Below are 18,918 nucleotides of genomic sequence, written 5' to 3' on the forward strand. Positions count from 1 at the left end.
ACTCCTCCCTGTGATCCTAACAACTTTGTTATGTTATTCAAAAGTAATATATCTGTTTTAAAAGTGTCTCACTAAAAGGAATGGAATTCCAGTGTTAACATTAAATTTATTAATAATTATGACCCTACGTTCTTAAATGTATGTCAATTGGATGTCTTGGCTTCATGTGACATGACTCAGTCAACCCACGTTCTGATGTAATACCCCACCGCGCAGACGCTTATCTTGTCTCTGTAAGTATTGGTCAGCTGTGTGTTAAAAGTTATGTTCTCCCAAATTAACAAAAGTTCAGACGCCAAACCCGAAGTCCTGATCCCACTCCTGCCCCGCACGTTCACCGGCAGATGTTCCAAGGAAAATGGCAGTACTGTTGAGCTAGAGCCACCCAGCCTCAGCACCGGCGCTCCACGGGACCATGGCCCTTTTATTGTGAACCTCCTTTCATTTTTCAGCCACTCATAGTGGCACCGATACTCTGAGCTGCAGGTTCCTGTGGTAGCAAGCAACTCAACTCGTTACCTGAAGGGGGCGTACACTGGTCAGATAATAGCATTGCCAGCCTTCATGCGTCTTGCTAGTCATTTTCAAGAAAAATAGCCTTCTCTCTTTAGTTGGGCAAGGAAACATTGAAATATCAAATATCTCTAACAAATGCATCTGCCTGTTTTAGCTTCCTGTGCCTCCGCAAAGACAGGCGGTCACACTGACCCTGGTGAATATTTGATTAAGGAACAAGTTGCTTCAGGAGAATTTATGTGAACCACAAAGCTAAAGGAGGTCTCTTAGGCTTGAACATCACATAAGCATCTGTTCTTTTCAGTGGAACTAAACAGGCTGTTCTTGTACCTGGTAAATACTGGCCTGGCTCAGCCAGTACGCTGTGAAATGCACCAAAGACGAGGAGATAACCAGTGTGAAGGTACACCGAGGATTGTGCTCAGTCTCTGCCAGGGAGCATGCAGGGAGGTCAGGGAGCAGCAAGATCAGCCCTTCCCCTGCGCACTGTTCCAGCCCGTCCCACGGTCAGTCCCCGCGGGGGCACAGTTTCAAACGCTCCCTGTGGTAGACCGCTCTGAAGTAGTACACGCGCTCGGACGGGGTTTCAGTGTAGAAAAGTTCCCCAGTGCTGAATTAGAAGCAAGTGCAAACCTGGCTGAAGGAAACGGTCCGTGATGCAAAGGCCACTCGGGGAATGAGAGCTCGGTGTACGTTCGTGCAGAGGTATTTCTCCGTGCCTCACTTCCATCCATTTGTTGATAGCGTGCTGTGGTATTGCACAATTAAGATGAAATGGCGGACTGGCTTTGAGTACGCGAATGTGAGGGCATTGTCATGTAAATTCTCGGCAGATGCTCTGAATTCGGTTTTTATCTCCATACCGTACCGCCCATCGCAGGAACTGTAGGATAATTTGGCATTCTTTTTCATCACTCAGCTCCATGCTGTCCAGAATCAGAGACCCCTGGCTTACGCACATGAGGTGCATGAATGGTGTGGCAGGGCGAGGACGGTGTCTGTGGTGGCGCGGTCTGCTGTAGGGTTGGGAGGAGCTGCTGCAGAAGCGGCTCCAGTGGAAGTGACACATGGGGACTGCTGCCATTCACGCCCAGCACTGCAAGTGGTCCACAAGTCAGCCCAGGTGCTGCTGTTGGAAAGATACAGACCTCAGAAAGCCACAGAACCATGCCAGGGCTTTGCAGATGGGGTGGTGACCTCGGCAAGGCCTCTCAGTTGACCCAGAATTCCTCAGGAACACAGGAATCCTCTTACTCTTCCACGGCATCTCCTTCCTCTTCCTCTTCCTCTGGGTTTCTGCCAATGGAGGAAACTGTTGTAAACATCGGAAACCGAGTCCCATTCAGATGCTGGATTTTAGAATCTTAACAGACGAACGGCTACCAGGAATAAAGGCTATGCTGACACTGAAGGAAGAGTAACCACAACAACCGCCACTACCACCATGATGAGCGTGGCCTCAGTTTGGAAGACTTGGGATGTGAGAAAATAGCCATCGTGAAACTTTAGGGGGTCCCAGAGTCCCACCCTCTTCACGATCTGTCTTATTCATGGTCCTCTGCCACACTTACTTCAGCATGCTGGTTACCACTACTCTTTTGATCACAGAAACAAAAGGACAAGTGTCTGTTTTTACCTTGTCTCCCGCGATTCAACCCAGGATCCTACAGCCCGGATTAAGATGCTAGCTCTGCGGTAACTGACTCTTGGAGAGTGATCGTGTAACTCTTTCAAACGTCTCTCCGGGGTTGTAGCGCAAAGTCAGTGATGATAGAGCGTGGTCTGTCATCTGCCTGGGATTTTCAGCCACTTTATGACTCTTCTTTGGTTTTCCTCTGTTCCTCCCTCCTACCTTTCCTTCCTTTCTACACTCGTCCACTCCAGAGTCTCAGGTAGAAGGTGGGGTAGTCTCTACCGTGCCAGATGCCAGACCTCATAGAGCAGGTCCTCTGTGGGTGGTGTCAGAGGGGGCCCTTTCCCCTGCTCTCTGCCCTTCCCTATGCCCCAGGCCTGGGGCACTAGAGTGAAGAGTACGTGGGAGAGACAGAGCAACAAGAAGCATTGGCACATCATTGCCAGTGGTGTGAGGCTGTTTCTGAAGGTGAACGCAGCCCAGTCTCCCTAAGACGGAAGGATGGAGCTCGATCCTGACCTGTGGCAAAGATGGCGGGCCTGAGGCCGCCCTAGCAGGACTGCACACTTGCCTTCTTCCCTAGCAGAGAACGTGGAGGTCAGATGAGACTGACCAGCCTGATGCGGGTCTCTGTCGATAGGAAAATACCCTCAGGATTACATCCTAGGCCTAGACGTCCCAAGGCTCAAAAGCCATTGCACGGTGTTGCTAATGTCCCTGCCATAAATATCCGGGAAGTCCTCCTTGGCACTGAGGGGACAGGAGAGCACATGGGCCATGTGTCAGCAGGGGCACAGAATGGTTTGATGTGACTCAATGCAGAGGCTCCGTGGACAGAGGTAAAAGACCAGGCAGGAACGATGGCAGGTGCCTATGACAAGGCTCTGGGTGAGGAGCCAGGCAGCAGGGCTCCATCCTGCTCAGGTCACCAAACAGTGGAGGACTCAGTGGGGCCGCTAAACTGCAGTGTGGATGGGGATTTTCCAACCGTGAGTCATGAGAGGAACATACATAGAGAACACAGCAGTTTTCGGTGTGACTGCAATGGTTTTTGACAACTTTGTCTCTGCTTTCACAACCTTTTCCTTAAAAGAGATAAGCAGTCCTCTGCTTTGGGTGAAGAGCACTCTGCAGACCCCCTGCCCCTGCATCTCACCTCCGCCTCTCAGCCCGCTCTCCACTGAAATCCACGCGTCTCCCGCACAAGCCCACTTCACGCCTGTTTCTTCCCGCGTCTCCTGTTGCCGTGATGTGTGTCAGTCCTGTTGCTAGGCAGCTGCTCCTCTCAGCCCACCACTCAGCCTTCTGCCTGCTCGAAATTAGCCCCAAATAGCTTGAAAATCAGCCTCCCGCACCTGCACTGTGTTGACTGTGAAAGCAGGAATCTGAGCAGCAAAGCGAACAACTCAGGCAAGTCCAGAGAGCCAGTGAAACACCCCTGGTTAGCCGTAGCCAGTCGGCCACATTCGGGACCTGCGTGGGGGGTGCAGACACCTGTGGCGGGTCAAGCAGGGGCTCAGAAGAAAGTCCGTTGTCATCCTGCTAGAGCTGGACGTTAATGAGATGCCCTGGAGAAGTGGAGATAAAAGAAGATGAGTATGAATAGAATGTAGGATTTGTGTCTTTCTACAAATGTTGCTTTGTTAGTTTTCCATTGCCTCTGAAAAAAGCACGATACCAAAAATCACTTATTTTGGTATTTCACCCTCAAGCTATGATCCTTTGTTACTGTATCTATGTCAGGAACCACCTGCATGGAGCCCTTCGGCTCAGCCACCTTGATGTCATGGTCATCCGGTTTCTCCTGCATCTCTGAAAATGCCACAACTCTCCTGTCCCCACATCCTGCAGCCTCGTCTCAGGGCTGATTCACTTCAACCTCTCCACAGAGGGTGGCTTCGCTGACCACGTTCCCAATGCTGCTGTACCCAGGCTGCTCTGAGCCCAGGCAGCTCCTATCCCGTCCTGACCTCTTTCCTCCATGCTGTCTTTTTCTGTCAATTTTTCTCTTGGGGCCAGCAAGTGGCATAGTGGTTAACAGGCTGGACTTCCACGTAATTGACCATAGTCCGAGTCACTGCAGCTTGCAACTCACACAGGGCACATGTGTGTGCCCAAAATCCTGAAAAGAGAATGGAGGAGAAGGGATTGCTATGTGCCATCCCCCGCAGGAGGTGATTTCTAGCTTTCTGTCTTTCTGGCAAGAACACGTGGCCTATGGCAAAAAATCTCATTTTTTTTCCTTTCTGTTTTTCTCTTTTCATTGATTATCTCATCTGTTCCTGGAGGACCAAGAGGTTAATGGTTCTCCTCAAACACTGTTGTGTTATTTACAACACAGGAATTAAATGCAAATACATTAAGATAAATTTCATAAAGTCTTGAAATAAGAAAACCACACTTCTGAGACACAGTTTTGGCCATAGTCATGCTTCACGTTTGACCACGCAGAGAGAATTTGAAACATCTCTTTACAAACCTTGGCAGTCCAGGCATTCTTCAGCAGAGTGTCTTGTTTGTGTTTGTTGAGTCACATTAGAGTTGTGGTGGATTTCAGGGCAAGTGAAACAATAGAGCTCCCACGTTTACAGTAGGATTTTCTTTGAGAGTGAAGAGATGAAGTCAGTACTCAGCCAACAGAAACAGTGTCAAAGGCGCTGTGAGGTTGAGAACAGTTCAGCCTGGCATGCGTGCTTGCACTTTGCTCAGGTGATCCGACCATCCCTGGTCATCTTTTTAAATAGTCGATTAAAAGGCATCTGCTTAGCCTGAACTCTGTGCCCACTGTGCATGAGCCTTGATAGCCCTCGGTCAGGAGAGACAGAGAGGACGTCCACCTTCCCCTGTAAATGAAGGAGCCCTCACTGTTGAGACATTCGTGCCATCTTTTCTCACAGGCTCTATGTTGCATCTTTCTGTCTTGAGCTTTGCTCTGCTCTTTCAATTTCCTGTCCCTCTTTAAAGACAGACCCCGCGATAAGCATGGCCTATGACCTGGGTCTCCCACTTACACGGTCATCCCTTAGGATGTGCTGGTTTCTGTTCTGTCACCGTATCCACAACGCCGGGAAGTTTTCATACCCAGAGCCTTCCTGCAGCGCAAGAAGTGACGGTTAGAACTTGCCACGGCACTGCACATCTATCATGGTGATTTAGGATGGAGACTGACAGAAGAGGGCCAGTTAGAAATGGTCAGAGACTCGTTCCCAACAAAAGTGAGCCAGCGGGGCTTGAACATGACCTTGGGCTTGAACCCATGAAGGCCTGAGCATTCTGTGCAGTGTAGAAGTAGGCTCGGTGCCCCCTGCCATCAGCCCTGCCTTGTCCTCAGGAAGCAGGTTAAGCCATGAAGAGCCCATGGTGAGGGTGGGAGGAGTGAAGCCACGGAGGACCCTCCCTCAGGGACATTCCATCTCCTGGAGCCCCCTTCCCACCTCCATGGTTCTCTGTTGCTCTTCTCCTAATTATGCTGTGTTTCTTTGGGAGCGTAGCAGCCCTTCCCCGTCTGCTCTCTCCCAGCAAACGCCATCTTCATCCTCCAGTTTCTGAGAGTAAAAATTGGAATCATTTTCTCTCCTTTCACATCCGCTGCAATCCACCCATCAGAAAAACCTCTTGGATCCACCACACACGCACAAACTCCAGCCAGCTCCTACCAGCTTTATGGTGACCAGCCAAGGCTGCACTCGCTCCTGGGACTGTGGAAGGGCCTCTGGTGGTCCTCTCTGCTTCCCTGCTGCACGTGTAGCCTCTCAGCCTGGTAGCTTCAGCCATGCTCTGAGAGTCAGAGGATGCGGCTCCTCCTGCAGGGCTCATGTCCCGACCCCACTGTGCTCAACTTCCTAGCTCCACTTCTCCCCTCCCCACGGTCCTGAACAGGCAAGCACTATCCCTGGCTGTTCCCTCTGGTTCCGGGAGAGGCTGCCTCCGTCCTCGTAGCTGGCACCTGCTCACAGCCCGTGCTTCCCTGCCTGAACGTTCTCCGTACCCTGGTGCGCGACATTCTCCTTATGTGCTTATTTATTTCCTTTCTGCCGCAGAGCACAGAGGCTTTAGTGTGTCCTCTGCCCAACACTCAGAAAAGACCCAGTAAGTCCACCAAATCCGCATGAATGAGCCATGCGGCCCTGAGTCCAGACATGAAACTCAATTGCAGTCATTCCACGCAACTCAAAAGAGAGGGGAGATGAAAGAGAAGGCCAGGTGGAGCAGCACTGTTCATAGTTACTTTACCTCAGATGCAGCAGGTACAAGTCTGAATGCAGAGTCCTCAGTCCATCAGGGCACATGTCTGGGCCGACGGAGGGCGGGAGGAGAGAGTGGAAGTGGCTTCACCCTCACCGGCTCTCTGCTCAGGACGCCCTGCCGCTGTGAGCAGTCATCACCCTGTGGTCTCAGGTCGAGTTCCTGGGAGACGTGTTTTAGCCCAGCAACAGAATGTGGCCAGTGACAATACCTGTAGATGACACACGTGAGCCAAAAGATGGAGGCTTTCCCATGACACCGAATAGAGCCTTGTCCTGTCTCAGATGATGCTTTTGTCTGCTGGAAGGTCGGAATGATACCATCGTACATGTCAAAGGAACAGTACAAAATGCAGGAAAAGCACCCAGTGCAAGGTTTTCGTTCTGACTTACTAATGCCGTATTCAGAGCCTTGTATTGTATCAATTAAGTTCTTGCTTATAATTAACAAAGTTCCAGAATGAGACAATTATAAGAGAACAGAAAGATCACTTGAGCGGTTGCATTTCACTGTGTAACTCTGGGGCACGAGGGAGCCCACATTTCATTCTGAGCTCTGGCTTCCTGCTAAAGGATCCCCAGCTGCCGAGGGTGGGCAAGCCAAGGCCTTCTCTAGGTGGTCAGTGTGGAGGTGATGAAGCACAGTCTTACCTTCTCAGTCTTCAAAGTCAGCCCCTTCCTTTTCCACCCGGGGTCAGGGCTGTTGGTTCACACCTACACTACAGCAGTGGTGATGAAAGATAGTCTCTGGAGTAAGGTTGTCCTGGGTTCAGATCGCAGCTCCCCCACGGTTACTGTCTGCAGTTTTCTGGAGCTGCTGTAACAAAGAACCACATATGGGGGGGAGGGAGCAACGGGAATGTGTGTTGGCCTCCCAGCGTAGTGGATAAAGCAGCCCTCTCCCACATGGTCGACCGTGTGCTTCGAATTGTGGCCCTGGTGGCATGGAAAGCGTGCTGGATGCATGTGTGTGCTCAAACTCTTGACCAGATGGAGAAGTGGAGAAGGGATTTGGGCATGGCCATGACCCATTACTGTCTCTGCCTGTCTCTGCGTGGGCCCTCTGGCAACTTACTCTCACAATTTGGGAAGCTAGAAACTCAGAATCAAGACGCCAGCAGATCTGCGTTCATAGGTTCTATGTTGCATGAGACTATGGGAAGAATCCAGAATTACTCAGCACATCTTCCTAGGTGCTGGGGAGACCCCCAGGTCCGCGCCTCTCCTGGTTTGCAGCTGTAACACTGCGAGCTCTGTCTCCACTGCACGGTATCCTGCTGTGTTGCCATGGCATTGTCCTTTCTTTTAAGGACTCATCTTATGTGAGATTAGGCTCCACCTACTGACCACTCTCAATTATGTCTGCGAAGACCCTATTTCCAAACAAAGTTACGCTTATTTAACTTTTGTTCTCTTTGGGGGAGAAACACCCCATAGCAGCATCTCTGTAAACTTAGGCAAGTGACTTATTTTCTGTTATCATCAGCTCTCTTCCATCTAAATAGGGTGGTCATGCAAGACCCCAACATCTGTGAGGAGGGACCTGAAAGGCCCCTTGTGCTCCTTCAATGCTCGGGACACGTTTCTTCCCATCTCCAGGCCCCAAGCCCGATTTCTTGGCTGCCCACCATTTATTTGACTTGCTACTGCAGAGGCGGTCTGGCAGACACTGTAACGTGTACACAGGGGGCCTCACCCTGCAAAGCCCACAAACTGAGATACGGAGCAGAATTGTCTCCTTGGCCTGAGAAACAGCGGTGTCGAGGGAGGGCAGAGAATTTCCTCCTTACCAACTTGCCAAGGACACAACAAACTCATTGCAATGATGGAAACTGGAGTTCAGTTTTTAGGTCCCAAATCTTGGTTTTTATTTTTTTATTCCCAAACACATTGTACAGTTATATCACTTGCCACCTGTTAACCACTTGAGCATTAAACATGATCCATGTGTGTTATAAAGTGTGCTGATGTCACACAGCATCACGGAGCACTAGGCGGTCACCCTCTTGGTGTCCACAGGCACCACCCTGTTGCACGGTCCCTCCCAGGCCCTCAAGCTCTGCCCATTGGCTCTGCTCTGTTGTGCCCAGGAAATCTCTTCTGCACCTATGCAGTATGGCCAGGGAAACCTAGAAACCGCCTCAGTGACGGGGTGTGAAAAATCACATTCTTGTCACCTATCTGAAACAAACCACTAAATACCTCGGTCATCTGCAAGTGGTCTAAGTCCATCAGGTGTTCGGTTTGCAGCTGGATCGCTGTCATTCAAAATGATGAGCAACATTTTCCCGTCCTTGCCTCTGACACAAGTCCAGTGTTGTCTGTTCGTGACAGTGCTTGCTGTTTTCATGCCCTTCTGTACCTGAGGTGGACGTGTGAGTAAAATCTATATGTGAGGAGGGAGGGCCATTGCTGATGTGGATATCACCTTGCTGGTTCTTAGCTAACAAGATTATGAACAGTCTCAATCCAGGGAAAAGGAAATACTGAGTGTTCAGTGACAATGCTCAGATTCTAGGACAGAAAATAAGAAGTTTCTTTTATTAAAAACTTAGGACCAGGGCCAGCAAGTGGTGTGGAGGTTAATGTGACTGGATCCCATTGAAGATATTCTGCAGTTGGAGTCCTGGACCCAGTGACCTGAAAATCACACCAGCACGTGTGCATGTATGCTCAGTATCCTGAGAGGAGGGTGGGGAAGAGGTTGCGGCATAGTCATCCCCCCAAGGGATGATGTCCCACTTTCCTTCTCTCCTCTTTTTTTCTCTCTCTCTAGTAAGTGCACACCCTATAGCAGAAAAAAAAAATCAGTTAGGGTCCGCCCACGGCCTCATGGTTAAGGCAGTTGGGTCATATATGGCTGACCATGTGATTCCTGCCCCAGACCGGCAACTTGAGAAATGCACCCAGGGCACATGTGTGCATGTCCATAATCCCAAATGGCAGGCAAGATGGAGGAGAAGGGACTGTGGTACATTCATGCCCCATTATGGGGTGCTTTCTCACTTCTCTTCATCTCTCTCTCATTCTCTCTCTCTCTCTCTTTCTCTCTCTCTCTCTCTCTCCACAAGTACATGTGCTGTTTAGCAAATCAAAAAAAAAGTTAAATAGATTTTAAATCAAAAAAGAAAAAAGTTAAATAGATATTGCTGGGGCTAGCAATTGGTGTAGCCGTTCCCTGGCTGGACACCCACTCAGCAGTTTGAGTCCTGGACCCAGTGGCTTGAAAATCTCATCAGGCACATGTGCATGCGTGCCCGAGATCCTGGGAGGAGAACAGAAGAGATGGGGTTGCAGGGTGGTCTTCCCCTGGGAGGGTAATTTCTCACTTTCCCTGTCTGTCTGTCTCTCTCCCTAGGGAGTGCATGCACCATAAGGCAAAAACCTCTCAAAATAAAAAAGATATTGTCCCAGCCAGCTTGAACTGTTATAACACATTGCCATAGTCTGGGCCACATGTAAACAACAGAGAGGAATGTGGAGGCTGGGATGCCCAAGGTCAAGGAGCTGGCAGACTGAGATCTGGGGAGGGTCACTTCTGGTTTTAGACGACACCTTCGTGCCTTGTGTCCCTGTGCTGGAAGGGCAGCTCAGCTCTGCGACTGTCTAAGGGCACTCATTCGTCTGGGAGGGCTCCATGAGCTGCTCACCTCTCAAAGGTTCCAACTCCCAACACCATCACATTAGGGGCAGCAGTTCAACCGTTTCTTTTTTTTTTTATGCTTCTTTTCTTTTTTTTTTTTAATTTAAATTTATTTATTTATTTATTTTCATTTCATTTTCTTTCATACATTCAATCACATTATTATCTGTCTTACGAAATGGATATTTCAACAGGTGAACATTTCTCCCTAGTACTGTTGACAAATGCCCATGAACTGATGAATGGTTAGAAAAACTGTGGCAGTTCAACCTTTAAATCGAGGACACGCAGACATCCAGTCTCCACCAGCGGTATTTTCTCCGTCTCTTGCTCACCAGACTCAGGGTCGGCCGCCCTGTCTTCCCAGCTGGGCCTGGTTTCCATGCAGCCCTTGCAGGCAAGAGCAGCGTGCGCGCTTCGAGAACGCCATCCAGGGCGTCCGGGGCTCGCAGCCTTGGAGAGAGGCGGTCACACGAGCGCGAGCAGAATCCTCCCCTCCTCAGCTGTCCTGAGGAAGCTGAAAAACCCTGAGTTTAAAATGGCCAAATCTGCTACAGCAAATTTTAGGTGAAAGGCTAAGGTATGACTGAAAATAAGAAAGAAATGAAGAGGTTGAAGCTTGGGCCTTGAGTTCCCACTGGCCGACAGGGCGGCCCTGCGTGGGGCCCACAGGCGGAGCGAGGAAGCAGGCGGAGCAAGGAAGCAGCGCAGGCCTCTGCTCCTTTCCCTCCTTCCTCCTCCCTCCGCTGCTCCCACTTCTCTCCCAGGAAGTCGTCCTCACGTGGCAGGCTAAGAACTGTAAGTGTGAAGGGATTTCCATAGGCTTTTCAAATGGGTAATATAACTTTGAAAGTTATTTTCTTTTAAATCTATGGAAAACTATGATCTCTGTCAATGTCAACCAAGAAATGGAAGTCAATTACTTGGAGGTACTTTCCAAAATAAAAACACCCTTCCAGAGCATTTAAAATGCTCAGTTGCTACCATGGGGGGAGGAAGCTCTTCTACATCATGTTTCGATATGACTTCTGCATGTTTTGATAGGCTTTTATCATGGACTCTAGCAACGTCTAGATTCACTCTCCAGTGGTAGTAAATAATGCCTGAATTTCTTTCTTTCTTTTTTTTTTTTAGAGGTTTTTGCTATAGGGTGCATGCGCTCGCCAGAAAGACAGAGACAGAGAGACAGAAAGTGAAAATCACCCCCCAGGGGGGATGGCCACACCATAATCTCTTCTCTTCCATTCTCCTCTCAGGATCTTGGGCACACACACACACATGCACCCAGTGTGAGTTTAAGCCACCGGGTCTGGGACTCGAACCGTGGTCGACTACATGGAGTCCAGCAACATAGTCATTACACCAACTACTGATCCCAATAATGACTGGATTTCTTAAAAGGTGTTAGTCTTAAAGAGCACCAAATGCTTAAATGACAACTAAGAGATTAATTTTCATTCTCTTCAATTTTTTGGATAAATGGTTTGTAACACTCCATGGCAGTGTTACATGTAAATTGAAAGATTGATAACTATATCGGATTCACTCAGGAAACTATTTTCTCTGCAAAGATAGTGATTACTCCAGTTGCCTGGTAAATGTTCGGTGGATAGAGTATTTGGGGATTTTTGGGCTGAAGTGAGAGGGGGAAGATTTTGAGAAACCGTGTGACACGCCTGTTGCGTGTCACCACGGGCTCAGCAAATGCAGTCACAGCTCTCCTGTCCTGCTACTTCACACAGGTATAAGCCGCTGGCCGATGTGTTCCTGGGCCAGAAGGGCCAGTCCTCCGAGGAGCGGTGCCGACTTGTCCTCCAGCAGTGCAGAGTACAAGGCTGGCAGGTGGGTGACAGAGCTACCAGAATGCACGCTGGGCGTCTGAAGAGGTGAGCTGAGTCACTGCAGGGGGCCACCGGAGTCCTCCTGGCAGAAGCACTCCTTGGATGTGTTTGGCCGGGCAGGACATTGAGTGTCTTCCTGGGAAATGACCTTGTGCTTCTCGCACCTCGTGACCAACCTCTAGGGCGTCTAGAAGCGCCTTGTCACAGTGATGGCAAGACCCTCATGACGTGACGGTCCATCTGCTTTGCCCACACCTCTGACTCATTGCTTGAAACTGAAGCGTGTTGAAGTAATTAGCATGCGGAAGTCAGAGACAAACGTGAGGAAGCAGGGCTGATTTCTTTGCTCAGAGCTGGTATTTCACAAATCTGGACCTGGATGTCCCAGCATCCCTGAGGTCTCTTTTTTTCTTTTTGCCTGTACCCAGCTTCTCACCGACTACAGTGGAAACCCCATCCAGCAAACCTCATTTGCTGAAAAATCTTCATAATTGGAGGCATTTCACTCTGGTCTGTGACCCTGTGTATAGCAGAGCCCAGGGGCCCGTTGTGGCTACAGCTGGGCTTGCAGAAGCAGAAAATGCCATGTGACAAACTTGTAAGGGAAGCACCCTCCAGAAGCAGGAGGCTGCAGCTCTGGGGTTTGTTTAGTCCCTTAACAGAATGCCATCCTTGACTCACTTACAAAGGAGATTTCTGAACTGAGAAGGTCATGTTAGAAAGTAACAAGGAGCACATGACGTCCATGACAGGGAACTTCCGGTTACAAAACAATTGCAAGTGTTGTTTTATAGCAAGGAGGATGGTGATAACAGTCCTGGTACATAGAACAGCTCAATCTCATTCTAAAACCTGATAGAACATCTATTATGCTTCTTTTCTTTTTTTTTTTAATTTAAATTTATTTATTTATTTATTTTCATTTCATTTTCTTTCATACATTCAATCACATTATTATCTGTCTTACGAAATGGATATTTCAACAGGTGAACATTTCTCCCTAGTACTGTTGACAAATGCCCATGAACTGATGAATGGTTAGAAAAACTGTGGCAGTTCAACCTTTAAATCGAGGACACGCAGACATCCAGTCTCCACCAGCGGTATTTTCTCCGTCTCTTGCTCACCAGACTCAGGGTCGGCCGCCCTGTCTTCCCAGCTGGGCCTGGTTTCCATGCAGCCCTTGCAGGCAAGAGCAGCGTGCGCGCTTCGAGAACGCCATCCAGGGCGTCCGGGGCTCGCAGCCTTGGAGAGAGGCGGTCACACGAGCGCGAGCAGAATCCTCCCCTCCTCAGCTGTCCTGAGGAAGCTGAAAAACCCTGAGTTTAAAATGGCCAAATCTGCTACAGCAAATTTTAGGTGAAAGGCTAAGGTATGACTGAAAATAAGAAAGAAATGAAGAGGTTGAAGCTTGGGCCTTGAGTTCCCACTGGCCGACAGGGCGGCCCTGCGTGGGGCCCACAGGCGGAGCGAGGAAGCAGGCGGAGCAAGGAAGCAGCGCAGGCCTCTGCTCCTTTCCCTCCTTCCTCCTCCCTCCGCTGCTCCCACTTCTCTCCCAGGAAGTCGTCCTCACGTGGCAGGCTAAGAACTGTAAGTGTGAAGGGATTTCCATAGGCTTTTCAAATGGGTAATATAACTTTGAAAGTTATTTTCTTTTAAATCTATGGAAAACTATGATCTCTGTCAATGTCAACCAAGAAATGGAAGTCAATTACTTGGAGGTACTTTCCAAAATAAAAACACCCTTCCAGAGCATTTAAAATGCTCAGTTGCTACCATGGGGGGAGGAAGCTCTTCTACATCATGTTTCGATATGACTTCTGCATGTTTTGATAGGCTTTTATCATGGACTCTAGCAACGTCTAGATTCACTCTCCAGTGGTAGTAAATAATGCCTGAATTTCTTTCTTTCTTTTTTTTTTTTAGAGGTTTTTGCTATAGGGTGCATGCGCTCGCCAGAAAGACAGAGACAGAGAGACAGAAAGTGAAAATCACCCCCCAGGGGGGATGGCCACACCATAATCTCTTCTCTTCCATTCTCCTCTCAGGATCTTGGGCACACACACACACATGCACCCAGTGTGAGTTTAAGCCACCGGGTCTGGGACTCGAACCGTGGTCGACTACATGGAGTCCAGCAACATAGTCATTACACCAACTACTGATCCCAATAATGACTGGATTTCTTAAAAGGTGTTAGTCTTAAAGAGCACCAAATGCTTAAATGACAACTAAGAGATTAATTTTCATTCTCTTCAATTTTTTGGATAAATGGTTTGTAACACTCCATGGCAGTGTTACATGTAAATTGAAAGATTGATAACTATATCGGATTCACTCAGGAAACTATTTTCTCTGCAAAGATAGTGATTACTCCAGTTGCCTGGTAAATGTTCGGTGGATAGAGTATTTGGGGATTTTTGGGCTGAAGTGAGAGGGGGAAGATTTTGAGAAACCGTGTGACACGCCTGTTGCGTGTCACCACGGGCTCAGCAAATGCAGTCACAGCTCTCCTGTCCTGCTACTTCACACAGGTATAAGCCGCTGGCCGATGTGTTCCTGGGCCAGAAGGGCCAGTCCTCCGAGGAGCGGTGCCGACTTGTCCTCCAGCAGTGCAGAGTACAAGGCTGGCAGGTGGGTGACAGAGCTACCAGAATGCACGCTGGGCGTCTGAAGAGGTGAGCTGAGTCACTGCAGGGGGCCACCGGAGTCCTCCTGGCAGAAGCACTCCTTGGATGTGTTTGGCCGGGCAGGACATTGAGTGTCTTCCTGGGAAATGACCTTGTGCTTCTCGCACCTCGTGACCAACCTCTAGGGCGTCTAGAAGCGCCTTGTCACAGTGATGGCAAGACCCTCATGACGTGACGGTCCATCTGCTTTGCCCACACCTCTGACTCATTGCTTGAAACTGAAGCGTGTTGAAGTAATTAGCATGCGGAAGTCAGAGACAAACGTGAGGAAGCAGGGCTGATTTCTTTGCTCAGAGCTGGTATTTCACAAATCTGGACCTGGATGTCCCAGCATCCCTGAGGTCTCTTTTTTTCTTTTTGCCTGTACCCAGCTTCTCACCGACTACAGTGGAAACCCCATCCAGCAAACCTCATTTGCTGAAAAATCTTCATAATTGGAGGCATTTCACTCTGGTCTGTGACCCTGTGTATAGCAGAGCCCAGGGGCCCGTTGTGGCTACAGCTGGGCTTGCAGAAGCAGAAAATGCCATGTGACAAACTTGTAAGGGAAGCACCCTCCAGAAGCAGGAGGCTGCAGCTCTGGGGTTTGTTTAGTCCCTTAACAGAATGCCATCCTTGACTCACTTACAAAGGAGATTTCTGAACTGAGAAGGTCATGTTAGAAAGTAACAAGGAGCACATGACGTCCATGACAGGGAACTTCCGGTTACAAAACAATTGCAAGTGTTGTTTTATAGCAAGGAGGATGGTGATAACAGTCCTGGTACATAGAACAGCTCAATCTCATTCTAAAACCTGATAGAACATCTATGAGTAAGCATGTCTGATGAATGACAAAGTCCAAAATGAGGACTGCTTCAGAAACGCCGTGAGCAGGTGACTCAGATGGCTGAATGTGTCTGAAGGTGTCCTCATGGAGGTCAACAGGTGGGAACACCAGATTGACAGGAGCACACTCAGCTGTCCATGACAGAGAACAAAGAACCTGGAATTTGGGAGGTGATGAGTAACGGTTTAATTGTCTGTGCCACCCAGTCTCTTCCTTTGTTATCTTTTTCCCTTTTCTTTTTTCTAACTAATAATGGAAGTCGAACTTTAAATAACAGTCTGAAGGAGGACGCTTGCTCAGTCTTGGTTGTCATGGATGCACATCAGGGCCTAAAGACTGGGTAAAACGGGCAGGAGGGAGGAGGAGTGACTAACCGGGGATGATGGCAGCAGCCGGGCTGGGGCAGTGACGGAGACGTGAGGTCACGTGCAGGAGTGCTTACCCGGTGCGCAGGGGACTGAGGTCATGCCAGGGAACCATTGCTGCTCATGAGTGGCATCACAGTGAGACTTGCCTGTGTTGCTTTCTTTGAAGGGTGCTCTCACACACAACTTTCCATGTAGCAATTTATGTAAGCCCATATACGTAGAGAAATGCCGAGAAGGACTCTTGTGCTATAAGAGCAAGCAAGGAAATCTGGAACAAACCTTCCACGGAGGAAGTGATCGGTCATAACTGTCATCTCTGACTGGGTGTCCTTTTGCAAGTGTGACGTGTGGGCCACACCGCGGCAGAAGCGAGAGGCAGTTGGTTCAGACCGTAGCTAGCACTCCTTCTATCTCAGTGCTCACACTGGGAGTCTTGAAATGGTGACTGAGGAGGCTATTAAGTTGAACCAGCAGGTGGTGTGGTGGTTAAGGTGGTGGCTTCCGACCTTGCTAACCAGGGTTCAAGTTGCAGGCCTGGCTTGAAAATCAAGCCGAGCATGTGTGTGTGCATGCCCAAAATCCCAGAGAATAGAGGAGAAAGGATTGTGGCGTGGCCATCCCCGAGAATTAGTTCTCTCTTTTCCTCTCACATAGGGCAAGCACACACGTGCCCTATGGCAAAAATCTTTTAAAAAAGATAAAAATATGAAATATTCAGAGTCTTTGAAAAGACCATTAATGTTTTCAAAAGAAAAGTTTCTCATTTCCTTGTGCTAATTCATTGTCCCTTTTCTTTTAAACTCCCAGAAGGAATAAATAAATAAATAAATAAATACATACATAAATAATAAATTAATTCATTCACTAAGCATATTTGCTTCCCTTCACTCTTAAACTCCCAGAAGGAAGTTGAAAACAAGGCAATAAATACATACATACATAAATAATAAATTAATTCATTCACTAAGCATATTTGCTTTCACATTTCATTGTCTAGTTAGGAAAAACTGCTTCTATTCAGCTTCTTGAAGATGTAAGCTATTTTATACTTTATACTACAAAACAAAGAATTGACTTCACAAAAAGAAGACATATTCATACCTCACTTTTATGCTAGTCAGAAAGCAAAATATGCTTTACCTCGTATCACTTATTCCTGACCTGGGAACTCAGCCTGCTCAGTTTCAGAAGCAAAGCGTTTGTTTGAAATGTGTTAGTAGTTCCAGGAGGGGTTGCCACTGACTCTATCCTGGGTTGTTGATCAGTGCAAGGACCGAACGGAACCGTTAGACTAGCGTGGCCTAGGGGCTGCAGTGGGGCTTAGTGTATCTGCAGCAGCATTCCCGGCTCCTCAGAGTTACAGTGTGGGATTTTATTAAGCAGTCAGTGTTCATCTTTGGCCCTAAATGCCTAGCATAGGATTAATGGTCATTCTTTTCCATCATTTTCAAAGCACTGCTAGGGGGTAGACGAGACTGAAGCGATTATTTTGCTCTGTAAACTTGCATAGAGTGTCAGCTAGAAATGCAATTCTCTCGACTAAGAACATGATCCTTTGTTACCATTCTAATGAGCCCGGGAGATCTCGTGGGTTTTATCACTCTCCCTTAACTTTATAATAAGACCCTTTACAAGGAGAGTCCTGACTCTACACCGGGGAGTCCCACACCCTCGTCCTCACATTCACATGGTGCAGTGCAGCAAGCTGCGGCAGACACCAGGGCTCCCTCTGCTTCAGCTGCGGCTAGGAGCATCCTGTCCTTGGTGCTGTTACATTTGTACATGGATCCATGGACACTTTATTTTCTATACAGTCATGGCTTTGGAGTCAGTATAAGAGGCACTGGAGTTTTTATTATTTAATTAGTAGTAACTCCTCCCTTCTGCAGACTGTGTTGGGACTATTCACTGTTTACATTATTTGATTTGAGCCTGATAACAACTCCATGCAGACAGAGGACTGCAGAGCATACAGGAATGACCTCAGTGTAGATATGAGGAAATCACACCTTGAAGAGAGCCTCTGGCCTAGAGATCAGCGTAGCAATCAAAAGGTAGGCGTGGATAGTAGTTTCAGTGAGAAGGGCACTTGCTGAGACCAGACCAAGCTCTTCCTGGGCTGTGTCCTTTCCACTGCATTTAACTCAATCTGCATATGTTACTGTAACTAGCTGAAGTCATTTCGTTCCCATTGCAGACCATGAAGGGGACAGATTATATACTGCAGTACGAGCCTTGATCAAAAGGCACTTATATGTTCCCGATGCCTTAGTCCCGCCCCTTGCAGCTAGTGGCTCTCTTATGTTTAGAGCTCACCTCTGGTCGATGAGGTGAACTATGCCTGTAGAGGCTGACTGACCAGAACTGCCCTAGCCAACGGGCAGCCCGCTAGCCCACAGTAGCACCAGGCATCTGCACTCTGGTTCTCTGCTGCATCTTGCAGAGAGGACAAGAACAAACAGGAGAAACAAAAGGAGGAGATGAAGAAAGAGAACTGGGATCCAGTGAAGGTTCTCGGGAGCTGGGATGGTGGATCTAGTTCTGAAGGCTAAGACCTCCAGGCACTCCAGGACATCCAGGGGAAGATACCATTATGAGGGCGAGGGTGGCTGCAGGGGTCAGTCCATGTTCTTCTCCAAATGGGAGTGCAAGGAGGACTGCTTCCCCCCACTCCTCAGGCAAGGTGATACAGAGGCAGTGCCATCACACCATCTGGTAGACCACCAGCTCACTATGGGCCCCTTCTTAGATGACAGCTTCCTGGTGACCAGACTTAAAATTCCCATCATCCTCAGCCTTCCCAGCATCCCACCCTCTTCCTGGCTTCATCCTTTTCCTCAGTACCTAGGACCTGAGAGTGTGGTCTTTCACGTGGTGCTGATGGTGTGTCCTGCCCTAGCCTGGAGCTGCCCCACAAGGGATTTATACCTGACAAGCTTCCTGCTGTGTCTCCACCACCAGAGAGAGAAAGCTTCGTGGTTACTATGCACTTTCTTTGAAAGACTTATTTATTTTAATTTTATTTTAGATGTACTCTTTTTAAAGAATTATTTATTTCAATTTTATTTATTTATTTTTAATTTGCTATAGGACACACACATTCACCAATGAGATACAGAGAGAGAGAGGGAAAGTGAGAAAGCAAACCCCCAGG

The 18,918-nt window shown here is 48.5% G+C and overlaps 1 protein-coding gene across 1 annotated transcript in view; it reads left to right on the forward strand.

Annotated features, from left to right (window-relative positions):
• MYO16 (myosin XVI) overlaps positions 1–18,918 on the forward strand; it is a 603,762-nt gene that overhangs the window by 454,628 nt on the left and 130,216 nt on the right. The window contains 1 exon segment of the mRNA XM_027776197.1: positions 11,779–11,878. Within this exon segment, the coding sequence (XP_027631998.1) occupies positions 11,779–11,878 (100 nt within the window).

This window comes from Tupaia chinensis, unplaced genomic scaffold (genome assembly GCF_000334495.1).
Source record: "Tupaia chinensis unplaced genomic scaffold, TupChi_1.0 Scaffold000644_1, whole genome shotgun sequence".
In the NCBI taxonomy this organism is placed as follows: domain Eukaryota; kingdom Metazoa; phylum Chordata; class Mammalia; order Scandentia; family Tupaiidae; genus Tupaia; species Tupaia belangeri.